At 36.8% G+C, this 17,875-nt stretch overlaps 1 protein-coding gene across 9 annotated transcripts in view; it reads left to right on the top strand.

The window, feature by feature from the left end:
- TIA1 (TIA1 cytotoxic granule associated RNA binding protein) overlaps nucleotides 1-16,204 on the top strand; it is a gene marked incomplete at both ends in the record, with an annotated part of 36,191 nt that extends 19,987 nt beyond the window's left edge. For 2 of the 9 annotated variants that reach the window (XM_080711618.1, XM_080711620.1), the window contains 10 exons: nucleotides 690-744; nucleotides 914-946; nucleotides 2,162-2,249; nucleotides 5,654-5,729; nucleotides 9,719-9,827; nucleotides 10,216-10,311; nucleotides 10,446-10,530; nucleotides 11,890-12,013; nucleotides 12,862-13,007; nucleotides 16,044-16,170. In XM_080711618.1, the coding sequence (XP_080567744.1) occupies nucleotides 690-744; nucleotides 914-946; nucleotides 2,162-2,249; nucleotides 5,654-5,729; nucleotides 9,719-9,827; nucleotides 10,216-10,311; nucleotides 10,446-10,530; nucleotides 11,890-12,013; nucleotides 12,862-13,007; nucleotides 16,044-16,170 (939 nt within the window). Of the gene's footprint in view, nucleotides 1-689; nucleotides 745-913; nucleotides 947-2,161; nucleotides 2,250-4,895; nucleotides 4,933-5,653; nucleotides 5,730-9,718; nucleotides 9,828-10,215; nucleotides 10,312-10,445; nucleotides 10,531-11,889; nucleotides 12,014-12,861; nucleotides 13,008-16,043 lie in introns of those variants that run through there. The other 7 variants (XM_080711623.1, XM_080711622.1, XM_080711619.1 and 4 more) reach the window with 6 other exon arrangements.
- Between the last annotated feature and the right edge of the window lie 1,671 nt (nucleotides 16,205-17,875).

The following is a 17,875-nucleotide window of genomic DNA, read 5'->3' as shown; positions in this document are numbered from 1 at the left end:
AGAAAATTTTATTGATACCTTTGGTTATCAGAGAGGATAAAGATTGGGATTTGTTAGAGTTATTTGTGTAAATGTAGATCAATGATGAATACTGACCAGAACTGATATCTCCTTGAATGTTTCATCTCAAACATACAGTTTTGCTGGGTGGAGTGGCACATGCTTGTAATCTCAGTTCTGGGAGGCTTAGACAGGAAGATCGCAGGTTTGTGGCATCAGCTGCTTAGTGGGGCCCTCTGCAACTTAGTGAGGCACTGTTTCAAAATAAAGAATAAACGGGGTGTGGTGGCACACAACTTGTAATACCAGCATTTGAGAGGCTGATACAGGAGGATCATGGTTCGAGGACAGCCTCAGCTACTGCTTAGTTAAGCCCTCCACAACTTAGTGAGACCCTGTTTCAAAATAAAGAATAAAAAATAGGGCTGGGAGTGTCGCTCCCAGGTAAAATCCTCCTGGATTCCATCCATAGTGCTGCAAAAAAGAAAAAGAAAAAGAAAAAAGAATAAAAACTAGGGTTGCAGTGTAGCTCAGAGGTAGAATGCCTTCTTGGGTTCAGTCCCTTGTAACAAACACACACACACACACACACACACACACACACACACACAGTCTTCCAGTGTATTCATAAATGCATGTAATTTTGGACTTTATTTGTCTGGAGTATAAAATGTTGAAAAATTTTTTAGGAAGTCAAAGTGAATTGGGCAACAACCCCCAGCAGTCAAAAGAAAGATACAAGCAGTAAGTATATTTTATACTCTTTGAACATTTGTTTTTATTATACCCTATAGTTTTATTGTAAAGCATATAAACATATATATTTGCAGTAAAGTTTTGATCGTTATCCTAAGATATGATTTAATGTGTTTGTGTTAATAAATTTAAGAACAAATCTAATCTTTGTCATCAGGTAGTACCGTTGTCAGCACACAGCGTTCACAAGGTAATTGTATCTTCTTAAACATAAAATGAAATCTCTTGAAAGGGTATTCACTAACCACCTGAAGTTTTTTTGTTTGATATTGGGGGAGGGGGGAGGGATTAGGTAGTATTTCTGTTTGTCTCTGGCAATATTTTCATCCCTTCTTCCCAGTGTTTACCAAGTGTGGCTTGTCCACTACTGTGGTGCTAATGCAAGTTCTCTGACCCCCTTGGTACTTAGAGATACTTTCACCAACTAAAGGGCGAGTCATCCTGCTTCTCTGAGGTTGCCTGGCTTCCTATGCAGGTCTTCCAAGTGCTTGAGTTGCTCTTCCAACTGTTTCCCAAAGAGCAACCCCAGTCAGTATGTTGCTTAAGGCCTGCCAAATAGGGGTAACTTTTCTTCCCAAATATACTTGTCAGATTTATCTGTATGTCCACTTTCAAGCATTCATCCAACAGTTTTGCGTTTTCATTTCTTTTTTTGAGAATTGTCTTTAAAAACATCACTTCGCATAATGGGATGGTTATTTTTCTCCAGTGCTTTTTGATGGCTTTGATATTAAGTGAAGGGATTACTGTTTTCATTCTGTTGCCTTCAGTCTTAGTTCTTGCACATGGACTCACATAAACTGAATGGTGTAATGTCTGGGCAACCAAAACTCTTGGCTTTTGAGAAAACTGTCAAATACTTTAACACCAAACTGTTGCAATGCAAGGTATTTCTTTGATTGTTCTTCAAAAAATATGGTTAAACCGAGTATATTATGTAGCTAGCTTCAGTAAATAGTTGTACCTGAGGCAAATCTAGTCTACGTAACTCATAATACCACTACTTTAACTTGTAAAGCCTTAATATAGTGGTAAAATGAAAATGTAAATAATTACTAGTAAAATGATAACTAAGTCTTTAAGTATTTGCAGAACTGAAACTTGTTATATATTATTAGTTTATTCTCTAAGACCAGTATAATGATTGACTGTAAATAGAAATAAAATTTCAGTTTCCAGTTAGCAATGTCACAAGCTTTTTAGAAGAATCGTTTCTGTATTGTTACCTTGACTTTTTTTTATGTTTAAAGTTGATAGGAATTTTATAGAAATAGGATAGAATTTTATTTATACTTTGATTATAATCTGTACATTATTTAAGAATACTGTATTGGATAGATTTTGGTCTTTTTTAAATTCTAAAGTTCTATTTTTCTTTTCACTTCCCCTTTTGTCCTGTTATAAGATCATTTCCATGTCTTTGTTGGTGATCTCAGTCCAGAAATTACAACCGAAGATATAAAAGCAGCTTTTGCACCATTTGGAAGAATATCGTAAGTAACAGAAGATAAAAGCTTTTTATTAGAAATAATTTTAGGTGAAATAAATAAAAATAATTCTGTTGTAAATTTGGGACATTAATTTTAACTCTTGATTATAGTGTATCACATTGTTTAGAGATCTTTCAAGACTTTAGATTGTTTTCCATTAATGAATAGATCTTTGATCTTTAATAATCTTAAAATTCTCTTCAACTAACAATAGTTTTAAGAGACATTAGCCTTTGTATATATTACAGCTTCTTAGATGTCTTGCTAGCTTGATAATAATCTTTAGTAACGTGCTATGACCAAAAAATTACTCGGGCACTTCTATTATACCATGCATTTTGTGTTAATATACTTTAACAACAAAAACAAACCTTAACAATTCAATCTAAGAGAAATTATTAAATGTTATTTTCTAGGTATTTGCCCCCTTTTTCCAACTGTAATAATGATAATGCCTTTATAGTATTTCTTAAAACACTCTCTTGCTTGCGTTAGATATTAATCCTACATTTTAGGCCCTTTGTAAATATCTCACTTAAGATAGCATTCATCATAGAAGAACTTTAATATTTTGAAAAGCATGCCATATTAGAATAACAAGTTTTAAAAATACTTTCTTAGGAATAATTGTTAAATTTAGAATACACTTTAGGGGTTCTGTTGCTTTATTACAGCTAGAAGAATAGTAAAATGGAAGGGCTAGCTGTGGTTTGGGTTGAACAGGCCAATAGCAGAAATGAGGAGGTGAGACCAGAATGTAAATGCTAATGGCGCTGGTGATGGCGATTAGGGTTTATAATTGGATTCTTCTATTAGATGACATCTTTCTTTGTGATAACTGATTAGGAAGATGAAATTTAATTTTTGATTATTCCTCTTAATCTGGTTAGAGTATTTACAGTTAACTTGCTTTCAAGTATCTAAATTTAGCCCAGTGGTGGTGCACGCTTGTAATCCCAACGTTTGGGAGGGGGAGACTGGAGGATCGGGTTCCGGACAACCTTAGCTACTTAGTGAGGCCCTTCGCAACTCAGGCTCTATTTCAAAAATAGCAGACTAAAAAATGGGGCTGGGGTGTAGCTTGGAGGTAGAATGGCCCTGGGTTCCCTCTCCAGTACCACCAAAAAAAAAAGTATCTAAACTTGAAGAGCACTTAACTTCAGCCTCTCCAGGGCTCTATAAATCTATGCAGAATTATTTTTTGTGTGCTTTCATTTTGGTGTAGAGAATCTTTGTAAATTTCATCCTCTTCAGAGTAGTCATAAGAATTAAGAACCCTGTTCTAGGTCTTTGCTACTGTTTTCTCAGAGAAATATGTTAGAGTTGAATATATTTCATGGTTGACATTTCCCTAAACCTTAAAAAGAATAAATGTTCTAACATTCTGAACAGATTAAATAGCTATTTTGTTAAATGCTTTGATTTTGATCGAAATAACTCTTCTGAAAATGGGAATTTTAGTTTGGCATTAAGCAAAGATTTTCAACAGTTGATGAGGTTAAAGTAAATGACAACTGAATTTAATAATTTCATAATTCTTTAGTCATGAATTAGTCATTTCTTTTTGTTAAATATGTTGGCATTATATTGTTAGTCAATAGATTTATTTTTGTCCCACAGTTACTGGCTTATACATTATTTTTTCTTCATAAGGCATTTAAGTTTTATAATGTTTAGCTGAGGTGCTGTATAATGTCTGAATTTTAGCTTATACAAGAAGTTAGCTGTCCTGAATTTAGACTCTTTGACAACTGGTAGTATAGGTCCCTGATTTTTGTTGTTGTTGATGTTAAAGGAGTAAGTATTAACTATTTGTTGGAGGAGTCTCATGATAGACAGTCTGTGTAGGGTGCTTATAATAGCACTTGATTTATAGAAGGTGTGTAAGAAATGTTGGCCTATTAAAATATTTAGTATAAGAAATGTAATGCTTTAGCCAGTTGTGCTGACACGGTCTTGTAATCCTCATACTTGTTAGGCGGAGACAGGAGGATCATAGGTTCATGGCCAGCCTCAGCAACTTAGGCCCTCAGCAACTTAGTCCCTGTTTCATACTAAAAAATAAAATAGGGCTGGGGGTATAGTTCAGCAGTAGAATGCCCCTGGGTTCAATCCCTACTACAAGGAAGGAAGGAAGGAAGGAAGGAAGGAAGGAAGGAAGGAAGGAAGGAAATGCCTTCCCTAATTTACACAACTTAAACTCTTCCTGTTTCCTGAGCTTAGGGTAATATAGCAAATTTTGGTATAGAAGTAATCAGATACTAAATTAAATGCATGTGTACCATATAGATTATTTTATAATAAGTGTGTTTATCAATTGAGAAGTGACTTGCATTATTTTCCCTTTTCACCACCTCTTAGTCATTTTGATTTCACTTAATAATTCGCTTCTAAATTAATCTAAAATATGCTTATGTATACTTTAATTACTATAAAATTACATTGCATGGCTTTCTGACTTGGGTTTTTGTTATAAAAGTGCCTGTTCATGTGTCCTGAGAGAACAAGCATTGTGACATACCTGGCTAATTTAAAAGCAGATTGCCTGTGAAGCACAATTTGAGTCCAATTTTTTGAGGTATGGAGTTTTAGCTATCATGGCTGGGTTTTTACTCAATCTCAAATAATAGGGCTCTGGTTATTTTGCAGAGTGTCTCTGAAGAATGGACAGAATTGCCCTGGCTAACTACAAGCTACGGTTCACAGTGGATAAATGTTGGCGTGCTTTTTTACTTTCTGACTTTTTAAAAATTTGCTTTTATATCTTAATAGTTTCCAATCAATCTTAATATGAATGCTGTTATAAAATTCAGTATGAAATCTTTTCTTATATAGTTTTAAACTAAAATGTGTGCTAGTATTTTTCTTCAATGATTTAACATTTCTGAAAATGTCAAGTTCTCACAATTTACCCTGTCCCAAAAAAGGGCAGGTTACAAATTGATCTGGAAAAATGAAATAATGTAATTAGTTTAGGGGATATACAAATTTTAAATTCTTTTAGCTTCCAGTTTATTTTTAAGTTTTTTAATGAGTAGGCAGAATATAGTATCAAGTAGAAAATTATAAATTGCATGGTTAAAGAAAACCATTCATTTAATGTGCCTAGAGACCTGTTAGTGGTTAATTCATAAATAGCTACTTTCACCGTGTCTAATATTTAAAAAGTTAAAAAAAAATTTAGAAGTGGGAAGCAATTCCATATAATATATATATTTTAAGAAGTTATTGATTTGCATGTTTATAAAATTAGGTCTAATTTTTAATACATGATAAATTTTGTAGAAAAAGGTGAATTTATATTAAGGGTTCACTTATGAAACATGAAAATTAGTCATGTATGAAATTCTCATTTATATCCAGAGGACAGTTTGCAAACCTAAACTCCTGATTGTTTCTGTTTTCAGAGATGCACGCGTGGTAAAAGACATGGCAACAGGAAAGTCTAAAGGATATGGCTTTGTCTCCTTTTTCAACAAATGGGTGAGCTCAGTCAGCATGTACAGTGCTTTGAGAAAAGGACAAAAACACTCAAGTTTGTTTTAGTTATTTTTCTTTCATCTGCCATTTGTTAATTCTGCTGATAATTAGCACCCTCATTAAAAGATACCTTATTTCTCCTGTTTGGTTATTTATTCAACATTTATTAAGCACCTGATACATGCAAAGGATTGATAAAATGTTTCAGAATATAGAGTGAAATGATTAAATTAACTATCCAATGTAGATGCTGAAAATCTCATTTATAGGTGCTGGATTTATTTATTTAATTTTGTTTTATTTTATTTTTTACAGTATGGGGGATTGAATGCAAGGTGATTCTACCTCCAAGCTATACCCATAGCCCTATTTTTTTTTTTTTTATTCTTTATTTTGTAACAGGGTCTCACTAAGTTGCAGAGGGCTCACTATGTAGCTGAGGCTAGCCACGAACCTATGATCCTCCTGTCTCACCTCTATTAAGTGCTGGGATTCCAAGCATCTGCCACCTAAAGCTTGGCTTTCGGGGCTGTATTTGTAGTTCAGTAATAGAGTGCAGTTCAATCCCTAGTACAAAAAAATAAGAAAGAAAACCCACTTTGTCTGCCTCTCCCTCTCCCTCTCCCTCTCCCTCTCCCTCTCCCTCTCCCTCTCCCTCTCCCTCTCTCTCTCTCTCTTTTTTAGAGACACTGGAGTTTGAACCCAAAAGTATTGCCTACATTCAAGCCACATAGCCCAATTTATTTTATTTATTTATTATTATTATTTTATTTTATTTATTTTGTGTGTGTGTGGTACTGGGGTTCCTAGAAACCCTTCTGCCTCCGGGCTACACTCCCAGACCTATTTTATTTATTTATTTATTTATTCATTTATTTATTTATTTATTATTTGGAAACAAGGTCTCTTAAGCCAGCAAGGCTGGCTTCGAACCTGTGCGATCCTCCTGTCTCAGCCCACAAGCGCAGGGATTACAAGCGTGCGCCACCACGCCTGGCCTCAGCCCAATTTTATTTCCTATTTTGAAACAGGGTCTTGTAGGTTGATCAGTCTCATTACTTGCTGATGCTGTTCTCAGACCTGCACTCCTCCTGTCTCAGCCTCCTAAGTACAAGGATTACAGACATGGGCCACCATGTCCAGCTAGGTGTGATATCTTTAAAAATTATATTTTGAGCTGTGCAAAGTGGTACATGCTTGTAATCCCAGCATTTGGGAGGCTGAGACCAGAGGATCGTGGTTCACAGACAGCCTCAGCTACTTAGTGAGGCCCTCTGCAACTTAGTGAGACCCTGTTTCAAAATAAAGAAAAAAAATAGGGCGGGGGTGTAGCTTGGAGTTCAAATGCTCCTGGGTTTCACCCCCAGACTCACAAAAAGTAAAATAAAATAAAATAAAATATTGGGCTGAGGTGTAGCTCGGAGGTAGAATACCCTGGGTTCCATCCCCACACACACAAAAATATTATATAAATATATGTATATATGTATATATAATATTATGTATATATAAAAAGTTTTTCATAGCATAAATTTTTATTAATATTAATGTATCATTATTTATACATATATTTATTTATACACATATTATAATTATATACACATAATATAATCGTTATATATATACATATATATGTATATGCGTGTGTGTGTGTATTGAGCTAGGTGTGGTAGCAGAGTGCCTGTAATCCTAGTACTTGGAAGGGAAGACAGTAGGACCCCAGGTTCCAAGTCAGCCTCAGCAACTAGTGAGACCCTCACCAACTTAGGGAGACTCTGTCAAAATAAAAAATAAAATAGGGCCAGGGTATAGCTGAGAGGTACCAGTACCACAAATCCCCAGTACCACAAAAAAAGAAAAGAAAAAAAAGCCTAGTAGTTGCTAGCATTCTACCTTTGTTAGAGTACCTTAGAATGATCCATTAAATTTTTTCATAAACTGCTATGGTGGTGCATGCCTGTAATCTCAGTACTTGGGAGGCTGAGACAGGAGGCTCACAGGTTCTAGGCCCATCTCAGCAACTTAGAGAGACTGTCTCAAAGTAAAATTAGAGCTGGGCATGGTAACACATCCTTGTAATCCTTGCAGTTGGGAGGCTGAGACAGGAGGATCATGCAGGTTTGAAGCCAGCCTCAGCTACTTAGTGAGGCTCTCAGCAACTTAGTGAGACCCTCATTCCAAATAAAATGTAAAATAGGTCTGGGAGTGTAGTCCGAAGGTAGAAAACCCCTGGGTTCCACTCCCAGTACCACCAAAAAAATAAATAAATAAATAAATAAATAAGTAAATAAATAAATAAATAAATAAATGTAAAAATAGGGCTGGGGGTATAGCTCAGAGGTAGAATGCCCCTAGATTCAATCCCTAGTACATATTCCAAGAAAGTTTTTCATAGTATGAATTTTGTTTTATAAAATTTAGTAAGACTTTTCTTATTTTAGCAAATGGGGTATTTGAAATATATGTGTATTGCTTTGAAACTAGCTGAGCTATAATTGTAGTGCATTTTATTTTCTCTTGTCTGAATTTGTTAGAAAAATATAAATTTTTGGAGCAAATTTCTGATTTACATAGTAAATTTTGATGTCTTGATGTCTCCAGATTAAATTTATAAATGTCATTTGTTGTACTATAATATAATGGTTCCTTCTGGGTTTAAAGAAAAGTACACCATTTGTAGCTGTGCTAAATAGCATTAAAAATGTCATGTTTTGAGGAACTATGGTGTACCTCTGTAGTAGAGCACTTGCCTAGTACATGCAAGGCCCTGTGTTCGATTCTTAGCACCACAAAAACAAACTAATGTTTCTTCCAGTTCCCGTGTCTACTTATATTAAACTAATGTCTAACTGTTCCTCACTTTGTACTTTTACTATCTAGATATTTATTATAACTACTTGCAATCATTTGCCCAAAATTTACTATGTAAATCAGAAATTTGTTCCAAAAATTTAAATTTTTCTAGCAAATTCAGACAAGAGAACATAAAATGCACTACAATTGTAGCTCAGCTAGTTTCAAAGCAACATTATGCCTGTGGTCAGGTTGTTGTTTAAATGAAGTGTGCACCTCTACCAATCCTGTATCCTATTAAGATGTTTGACTTCAATGCACCAATAAAAAATTAAAAATAGCCGGGCGTGGTGGCGCACGCTTGTAATCCGCACGCTTGTAATCCCCGCGCTTGGGAGGCGGAGACAGGAGGATCGTGCTGGTTCGAAGCCAGCCGTGCTGGCTTAAGAGACCCTGTTTCCAAATAAAAAAGTTTAAAAATAGGTCTGGGAGTGGAGCCCGTGGAAGTGTATCCCGGAGGTAGAAGGGCTTCCAGGAACCCCAGTACCACAGAAAAAAAAATTAAAAATAAATCAAGTATGCAGTACAGTTATCAATTTTCCTACATAAAGTGAAACTCTCATCATACTTGTGAGACCTATTTCAAAATAAAAATAAAATAGGGCCAGGGTATAGTTCAGTGTTACAATATCTCTGTGTTCAGTCCCCAATACAAAGAAAAGTTGGAAATGATAAAGCATTTTGACAGGTGAAGAAATTAAAGCTCCACCATGTGTGTGTCCCGTCTGTCACTTTTAAGATGTTTTTTTTCCTGTGAGATGGGAAAATAAAAATTCCAAAGAGGGAGAGAGAAAGCCAGGCTTGGTGGTACACCTGTAATCCCAGTATTTGGGGAGGAGCTCAGGTTCAAAGACAGCCTCAGCAAGTTAGCAAGGCTCTCAACACCTTAGCAATCCCCTGTTTCAAAATAAAAAATAAAAAGGGTAGGGAGTGTAGCTCAGAGGGGCATACCTCAGAGTTAGAGTGCCCCTGGGATCAATCCCGCGTACAAAAAAAAAAAAAAAAATTAAGCACCATTATATTTTTAGAAAGCCTCTATATAATGTGTATTTCATATAGCACTTTAAAAAATCTGTTGCTAAAAGTTGTTTAACATCAACTAACGGTGGATTCTTTGTCATTTCTAATGTGCGGAACAGGATGCTGAGAACGCCATTCAGCAGATGGGTGGACAGTGGCTTGGTGGAAGACAAATCAGAACTAACTGGGCAACTCGAAAGCCGCCAGCTCCAAAGAGTACATATGAGTGTAGGTGTATTGGAGAAGAAAAGGAAATGTGGAAGTTTGGAGAAAAATACAATAGATTTTAAATGTTAGAACTGTTCCTGGAGACTTATTGCAGACATAGATGAGAAGCAAATCAAGACTACTGTTCAAAAATGTACTTCATTTTCATTTTTGTAACTTTAAATAATAAGTGATACTCAATCTCTAATGTCAAGTCTCCTAGTAAACAGAATACTGGGTAATATTTGAGACATTCTTGGGGGAGGATTTATCCTAAATTCAAATATATGTATTCTGTAGCATTTTGATCAAGGTAAATATTGCTATTACAATAGTATGGCTGATGCTGCTTTTCTCCTTCTGAACATTTTATTTAATTTATTAAACATATAAAACCTTTTCTCTCCAGCAAACACCAAACAGCTATCATATGATGAGGTTGTAAATCAGTCTAGCCCAAGCAACTGTACTGTATACTGTGGAGGTGTTACTTCTGGGTTAACAGGTATAGAATCTTTACCTGTATTACTTTGAAATTAATTTTTAAGCTGAGAAACTTAATATTTGTAAGATTTTAATATAACTGAGTATGATTTCTCTTATTTTCTTTCTTTCTTTTTTGTTTTGTTTGTTTAACAGAACAACTAATGCGTCAGACTTTTTCACCATTTGGACAAATAATGGAAATTCGAGTCTTTCCAGATAAAGGATATTCATTTGTTCGGTAGGGTTTTCTTCAAAACTTTCTCCTTCCCCACCCAATTTTTTTTTATATATATTTTACTGATTTTCTTATGAATTTACCTTAGCCATAACTGGGCATCGTGGTGCACACATGTAATTCCCAGTACTTGGGAAGCTGAGACAGGAGGATCATAGGTTCGAGACCAGCTTCAATAATTTAGTGAGACCCTTTTTTTTTTTTTTTGGTCGTACTAGGGGTGGAACCCAGAGGCTTTCTACCTCCGGGCTATACTCCCAGACCTTTTTTATATTTTATTTGGAAACAGGGTCTCGCTAAGTTGCTGAAAGCCTCACTAAGTAGCTGAGGCTGGCTTTGAACCTGTGCAATCCTCCTGTCTCAGCCTTCCAAGCGTGGGGATTACAAGTGTGCACCACCATGCCCGGCTTAGTGAGACCCTATTTCAAAATAAAAGGGCTGAGCCAGCCATGGTAGCACACACTTGTAATCTTAGCATTTGGGAGGCTGAGACAGGTGGATCGTAGTTCGTGGACAGCCTCAGCTATTTAGTGAGGCCCTTTGCAACTCAGTGAAACCCTATTTCAAAATAAAGAATAAAAATAGGGCTGGAGCCGGGCATGGTGGCACACGCTTGTAATCCCAGCATTTGGGAGGCTGAGACAGGAAGATCTCGGTTCGTTGATAGCCTCAGCTACTTAGTGAGGCCTTTTGCAACTCAATGAGACTGTTTCAGAGTAAAGAATAAAAAATAGGGCTGAAGGTGTAGCTTGGAGTTAGAATGCCCCTGGATTCCATCCCCAGTACCGCAAAATAAATAAATAAATACAAAATAAAAGGGCTGTACTTAAAAAATATAATGAAGCCGGGTATGGTGGTGCTTGCTTATAATCTCAGTACTTAGGAGGATTGCAGGTTTGAGGACAGCCTCAGCAAATAGTGAGACTCTCATCAACCTAGTGAGATCCTGTTCAAAATACAAATAAAAAGCTGGGCGTGGTGGCGCATGCTTTTAGTCCCAGCATTCGGGAGGCTGAGACCAGAGGATCATGGTTTGCGGACAGCCTCCGCTACTTAGTGAGGCTCTCTGCAACTTAGTGAGACCCTGTTTCAAAATAAAGAATACAAAATAGGGCAGGGGGTGTAGCTCGGAGCTCAAATGCCCCTGGGTTCCATCCCCAGACTTGCAAAAAAAAATAATAATAATAATAATAATGATAATCAATAAATAAAATAAAACAGGGCTGGGTGGTGTCGCTCAGAGGTAAAATGTGCCCAGATTCAATTCCCAGTACCATAAAAAATAAAAAGATAATAATAGATTTTTATTTCTAAAGATTTAAAAGAATTTATATTGGTGATTCTTAATATTGTTCTCAATAGGTTCAATTCCCATGAAAGTGCAGCACATGCAATTGTTTCTGTTAATGGTACCACCATTGAAGGTCATGTTGTGAAATGCTATTGGGGCAAAGAAACTCTTGATATGATAAATCCTGTGCCACAGGTGAGAGGGTCCTGAACTTTGGGAGGTAATTGCCGGGTGCATAATGAGGTTATATTAAAATGAAGTTTGCTGATAAATCTTGTTAATAAGTCTCCAGCTCAATTCGCAGTATATAAGGGCTCTTCCTACATGTTATAGTTCCAGAGTGATGTTTCATGGATTGCAGTGGTGACATGATGAGTATAACCGCCTCAGTTGACTCATGCTCACAGAGTGGATTTTAAAATGCTCCAACAAACCTAACAGGGTATTAAATCTTTTTTAATACTTAGTAGATTTGTTTACATACTATTTGGAGAACTCGCAAGCATGCTGGACTCAACTGAATAAAAAAATAAAACTCTAGCTATGTTCAGGGCCTTTGCGTTTTCCTCCTGAGTTTGCTGCTTTTTGTTTTTCCAGGCAACTTTAGTGGTTCAAACATGATTCCACAAAGATTTCTGTGAGAAAGTTGTAATGGAGCATAGAGGTGGGAGTAAGAAAATCCTGAACTATATAGTATAGGTTTCTTAAATTATGTAGGCCACATATAAGGATCAGTAATCTGTGTGTCTTCCCAAAAGAAACAATCCTTTGGTTAGTTTGCCAACAACTTACACATTATACTTCATTTAATATTTGTTACTTGGTTATTACCTGCTGCCTTACGAACACTGCCATTTAGAATACCATGTAGAGTTACAACAACATAACCTCACTTTAGTTTTAGTAGTCACTAAATTTTTTTTATCATTATTTTAGTTATAAGATGGCCTTATGAGGTAGCTAAGTATTTGTGGTTTATTAGGGCTCCAAGTAATACAATTTCAAATAATACTAAATTTTCTTGTTATAATTTTACCCAATAGCAGAATCAAATTGGATACCCACCACCGTACGGCCAGTGGGGCCAGTGGTATGGAAATGCACAGCAGATCGGCCAGTATATGCCTAATGGTTGGCAAGTGCCTGCGTATGGAATGTATGGCCAGGCCTGGAACCAGCAGGGATTTAAGTAAGTATATTCGATCTTTTCCTTTATTACCATTTAAAAATGTCAAGTAGACATTTTTAAGTCATTAGTAGGTAATGTGATCCCCTGTATAAAGCATGACTAAGAAGGACTTAATTTTAGAGTGGTTTTTTTTTAGTTTTTGTTTTTTTTTTGTTTTTGTTTTTTTTTTTTGTGGTACTGGGAACCCAAGGACCTTCTACCTCCAGGCTACATTAACGAACCTATTATTATATTTTGTTTGGAAAGCGGGTCTCACTAAGTTGTTGAGAGCCTCACTAAGTAGCTGAGGCTGGCTTTGAACCTGTGCGACTTTCCTGTCTCAGCCTCCCAAGTACTGGGGTTACAAGCGTGCACCACCATGCCAGGCTCCTAGAGTGGTTTTTAAGTTACAGTTTTAAACATTTCTCATAAGATTTGCCTATAAATATGTTACTTTGAAATGTAATCAGGTCCATACAAACTTTGATAATGTTTGACAATGAATCAACTAGTTTTGTTTTGTTTGTTTGTGGGTCTGGGGATGGAACCCAGGGGCATTTGACCTCCGAGGTGTACCCCTTGCCCTATTTTTTATTCATTTTGAAACAGGGTCTCACTAAGTTGCGAAGGGCCTCACTAAGTAGCTAAGGCTGCCCACAAATCGCGATCCTCCAGTCTCAGCCTCCCAAATGCTGGGATTACAAGCGTGTGCCACGATGCCTGACCTTAACTACTTTTTTGGTAAGAAAATAAGTTGCTTAATAGTTGTTAAGCATTCACATGACTAATGATCACTTAGCCATTCTTTTTTTTTTTGTGTGTGTGTGTGATGGTACTGGGGTTTCTGGAAACCCTTCTACCTTCAGGCTACACCCCCAGACCTTTTGTATATTTTTATTTGGAAACAGGGTCTCTTAAGCCAGCAAGGCTGGCTTCAAACCAGCACAATCCTCCTGTCTCTGCCTCCCAAGCACGGGGATTACAAGCGTGTGCCACCATGCATGCCAGTCCACTTTTTTTTTTTTTTTTTTTGCGGGTCTGGGGATGGAACCTAGGGGCATTCGACCTCCGAGCTACAGCCCTTGCCCTATTTTTTATTCTTTATTTTGAAACCGGGTCTCACTGAGTTGCAGAGGGCCTCACTAAGTAGCTGAGGCTGTCCGCAAACCGTGATCCTCCGGCCTCAGCCTCCCAAATGCTGGGATTAACAAGCCTGCGCCACCATGCCCGGCCAGTCCACTTTTTTTGATACTAATTGTTTTATTCATTATGCTTTTCTGTGTACAAAAGGCTTTTTTATATTTTATATGGCAAGCTTTATTATGCTGAATTTTACTTACTATGCTATTTTACTTATGTTTCTCAAAAACAAACTGGAAATAAAAATACTTTAAGCCGGGTGTGGTGGCACACGCTTGTAATCCCCGCGCTTGGGAGGCTGAGACAGAAGGATCGTGCAGGTTCAAAGACAGTCTCAGCTACTTAGTGAGGCTCTCAGCAACTTAGTGAGACCAAATAAAATATAAAAATAGGTCTGGGAGTAAAGCATAAAGGTAGAAAGCCTCTGGGTTCTACCCCCAGTACCGCAAAAACAAAATAATTTAGAGTTTAGAAACTAATCTTCTCTTTGTGATGTTGAAAATTTTGTAAGTGTACATATGCTCATAATTGTTCCACTGTTTCTCTTTGAGTAATATAAATTCTTGTTCTTTGGTTTGGCACGAGGCCGACTCTGTGCCAGTGAGCCACATCCCTGGCCCTAAATGCTGGTTCTTATTGTCCCAAATGATGGACTTTGTTTCAATAGTAGCTTGCTCAGTTTTATTCCAACCCAGATGGAGATCAGCAATTTTCCTGAGTTGGGAAATGGATTCTTCTGATTTCAAAAGAGATACCTAAGCCAGATGTAGTAACACGTACTTGTAATCCTAGTATTTGGGAGGCTGAGACAGAAGGATCCCAAGTTCAAGGACAGCCTCGGCAATTTATTGAGACTCAGCAATCTAGTGAGGCCCTGTTTTTTATTTATTTATTTGTTTGTTTGCTTGCTTGTTTGTTTGTTTATTGCGGTACTGGCATCAGGGCATGGAACCCAGAGGCATTCTACATCTGAGCCACACCCGAACCGTATTTTTGAAATATTTTTTATTTTTTTTATTTCTTTGGTGGTACTGGGGGTGGAACCCAGGGGCTTTCTACCTCCGGGGTTTACTCCCAGACATTTTTTTTATATTTTATTTGGAAACAGGGTGTCACTAAGTTGCTGAAAGCCTCACTAAGTAGCTGAGGCTGGCTTCTGAAACAGGACCTCATTGAGTTACAAAGGGCCTCACTAAGTAGTAGCTGAAGCGGTCCTCCAACCTCGATCCTCCAGTCTCAGCCTCCCAAATGCTAGGATTACAAGCGTGAGCCACCACATCAGCTGTGAGACTCTATTTTAAAACAAATAAGAAAAAGGGCTGGGGGTGCCGGGTGTGGTGGAGCATGCTTGTAATCCCACACTTGGGAGGCCAAGACAGGAGGATCACACAGGTTCTAAGCCAGCCACACTGGCTTAAGAGACCCTGTTTCCAGATATAAAAAAAGTATAAAATAGGTCTGTGAGTGTAGCCCGGAGGTGGAGGTAGAAGGGCTTCCAGGAACCCCAGTACCACCAAAAAAGGGGGGGGGGCTGGGGGTATAACTTAGAGGTAGAATGGCCCCAAATTTAATCCTCAGTACCACAAATAAAGAAAAAAAAAATAGGATTGGAGGTGTAGCTCAGAGGTAAGTAAAACATCCCTGTGTTCAAGCCCCAGTACCACCAAAAAGAACAACAAAAGAGATACATAAGGGTGTTTTGTTAGCTATAATTTCTAATAAAATTACACTGCTCAAACTTATGAGGATGCTTGTTTTCAAGAGGAAAAACTTGTACTTTTGCCATTGCTTTCTCTGACATGGGTTTAAGAAAAGTTTATTTCCCAATGTCCATGTATTATTGTTATTCCCATGTGTTTGCTTACACTGTTTAACTTGTGGATTCCCCTTCTCTGTTTCTTTTATATTCTCTACCAGTCAGACACAGTCTTCTGCACCTTGGATGGGACCAAATTACGGAGTGCAGCCTCCTCAAGGGCAGAATGGCAGCATGGTGCCTCCCCAGCCTGCAGGGTATCGAGTGGCAGGGTATGAAACCCAGTGAAAAAGGACTCCAGAATCTAAAGCCAGTGGCTTGAGGCTACAGGGAGTGTAGTGAAGCCTTTGTTTACTTAAAGATTTATCAAATCAGTCAGTGCAAATATCAGATACGATGTATTTATTTAAAAGATTCATTTTTTAATCATGAAATTACTTACCATCCACATTGTTTTAAAAAAGAAACAAGATGCTGGATGTCTGCCAATTTTTGCCTTCATTATCTTTTTTGATAACGTTTCTCAGATCCTTGTTTCAAATACAAATGCAGGGATTGCTGCCACTTTTTAAAAATTAAGAGGCAGAAAATTGCACAATGTTGAACTTTTTTCCACTAAAGTAGTATGCAGTTCTAGTTTGCATTCCTGATAGGATTTAAAACATATAATGTAAAGATGGCTACAAAACAAAAACAAAAAAAACAAAAAGTGAAAACCAAAACTGTGCAAAGTCTAGAAGTTCTTTTATATCTTCAGCTTATGCACAATTCTGTTTTAGGTTATAGAACAAAAAGGCATTGTTTGAGCTGTCCCATCTCCACTGTTATTCCTTTCAGTTTTTACATATAAATTATTAGTTTCCATCATTTGTATTGACACTTTTCATAAATTTGTCTTGCCTTATTAAAGTTCGGTAAAATATGCTTCAATGGGAAACACGATGTTCACTTAAATTGAAAATTCTTTGCAGATGGATTGATAATTGCATTCATCTTGTGTTTTATATGAGAAGGTGCCTCAAGAATTCTTTTGGATTTGTTTAAAAGGATTTTTATCTTCTGTGATAACCTTTGCTGTGTACCAGGAACTGTAAAAACAAAACTGGTTACTAAAGAAAATCTCTGAAATGTGAGGAATTTTTATGCCATGTAACTTTCATGTGTCAACGTCTACATTTACATGTATTATTTCATTCTGTAAAATGTTTTATCAATTTAATATTTTGCACAGTTAGAAAAATTTGTATGTCATTTCCTTTTTAAAGGCATTATGCAGAGTTGACATCAGATTTATAAGGTTTTAAGTTTGCATGTGCATATCAAATACACAATTTGGTAGTCTTTGAATACAGTCATCTCTTGTTTTTCAAGAATTTTGAGACACAAAGTTGTATTTAAAGGAATACATAAATTTGCCATTTTCTAGTTAGATTTACTTAAAAAAGAGTAAATCAACTTAATATGTACAAATGGTAGCTGTGAAACTGTAGAATATCCTTATGTCAGGCTTGGAGTTTATTGTAAACTCCAAAATTAGCCTGAAGGACCAGCCGGGCAAAGCATTTTTTTAAATGTTCAGAGGCCAAAAGAGAAAAACCTTAAAATCCTACCTCCTTGAACAGCCTTCAAAGAAGAAAATCCTCAGTGCAATCATTATTTTGATTCTTTCGGTACCTGTTTTCTTGGAGTTCCCAATTTTATTATTTTGGGGTGGCTCCGAGCACTAAGAGGTTTAATCTTTGATGGCATCATTCTAGTTTTGAAATTTCTAGTGCATTTCAGAGTCTCTTAGAAGAATTGTGCGAGATTTGTTTTGTTTTGTTTTCTGTGAAGGTCACAAACCTCCTTCTTCCTTGACTCAGAGAGGAAGGATTCACAGTGTATGTATTTAAATGATTGGTGGTTTTTAAGACCTTCAGAGAGCTCCCAGTATTTTATTTAGGAACAGAAAAGGCCTGAGAAATCTTTAGAGTTTCCTGGTCTGTATCTTCCA

Source organism: Muscardinus avellanarius (genome assembly GCF_963383645.1).
Source record: "Muscardinus avellanarius genome assembly, chromosome: 15".
In the NCBI taxonomy this organism is placed as follows: Eukaryota; Metazoa; Chordata; class Mammalia; order Rodentia; family Gliridae; genus Muscardinus; species Muscardinus avellanarius.
This window is presented reverse-complemented; position numbering and strand designations above follow the sequence as displayed.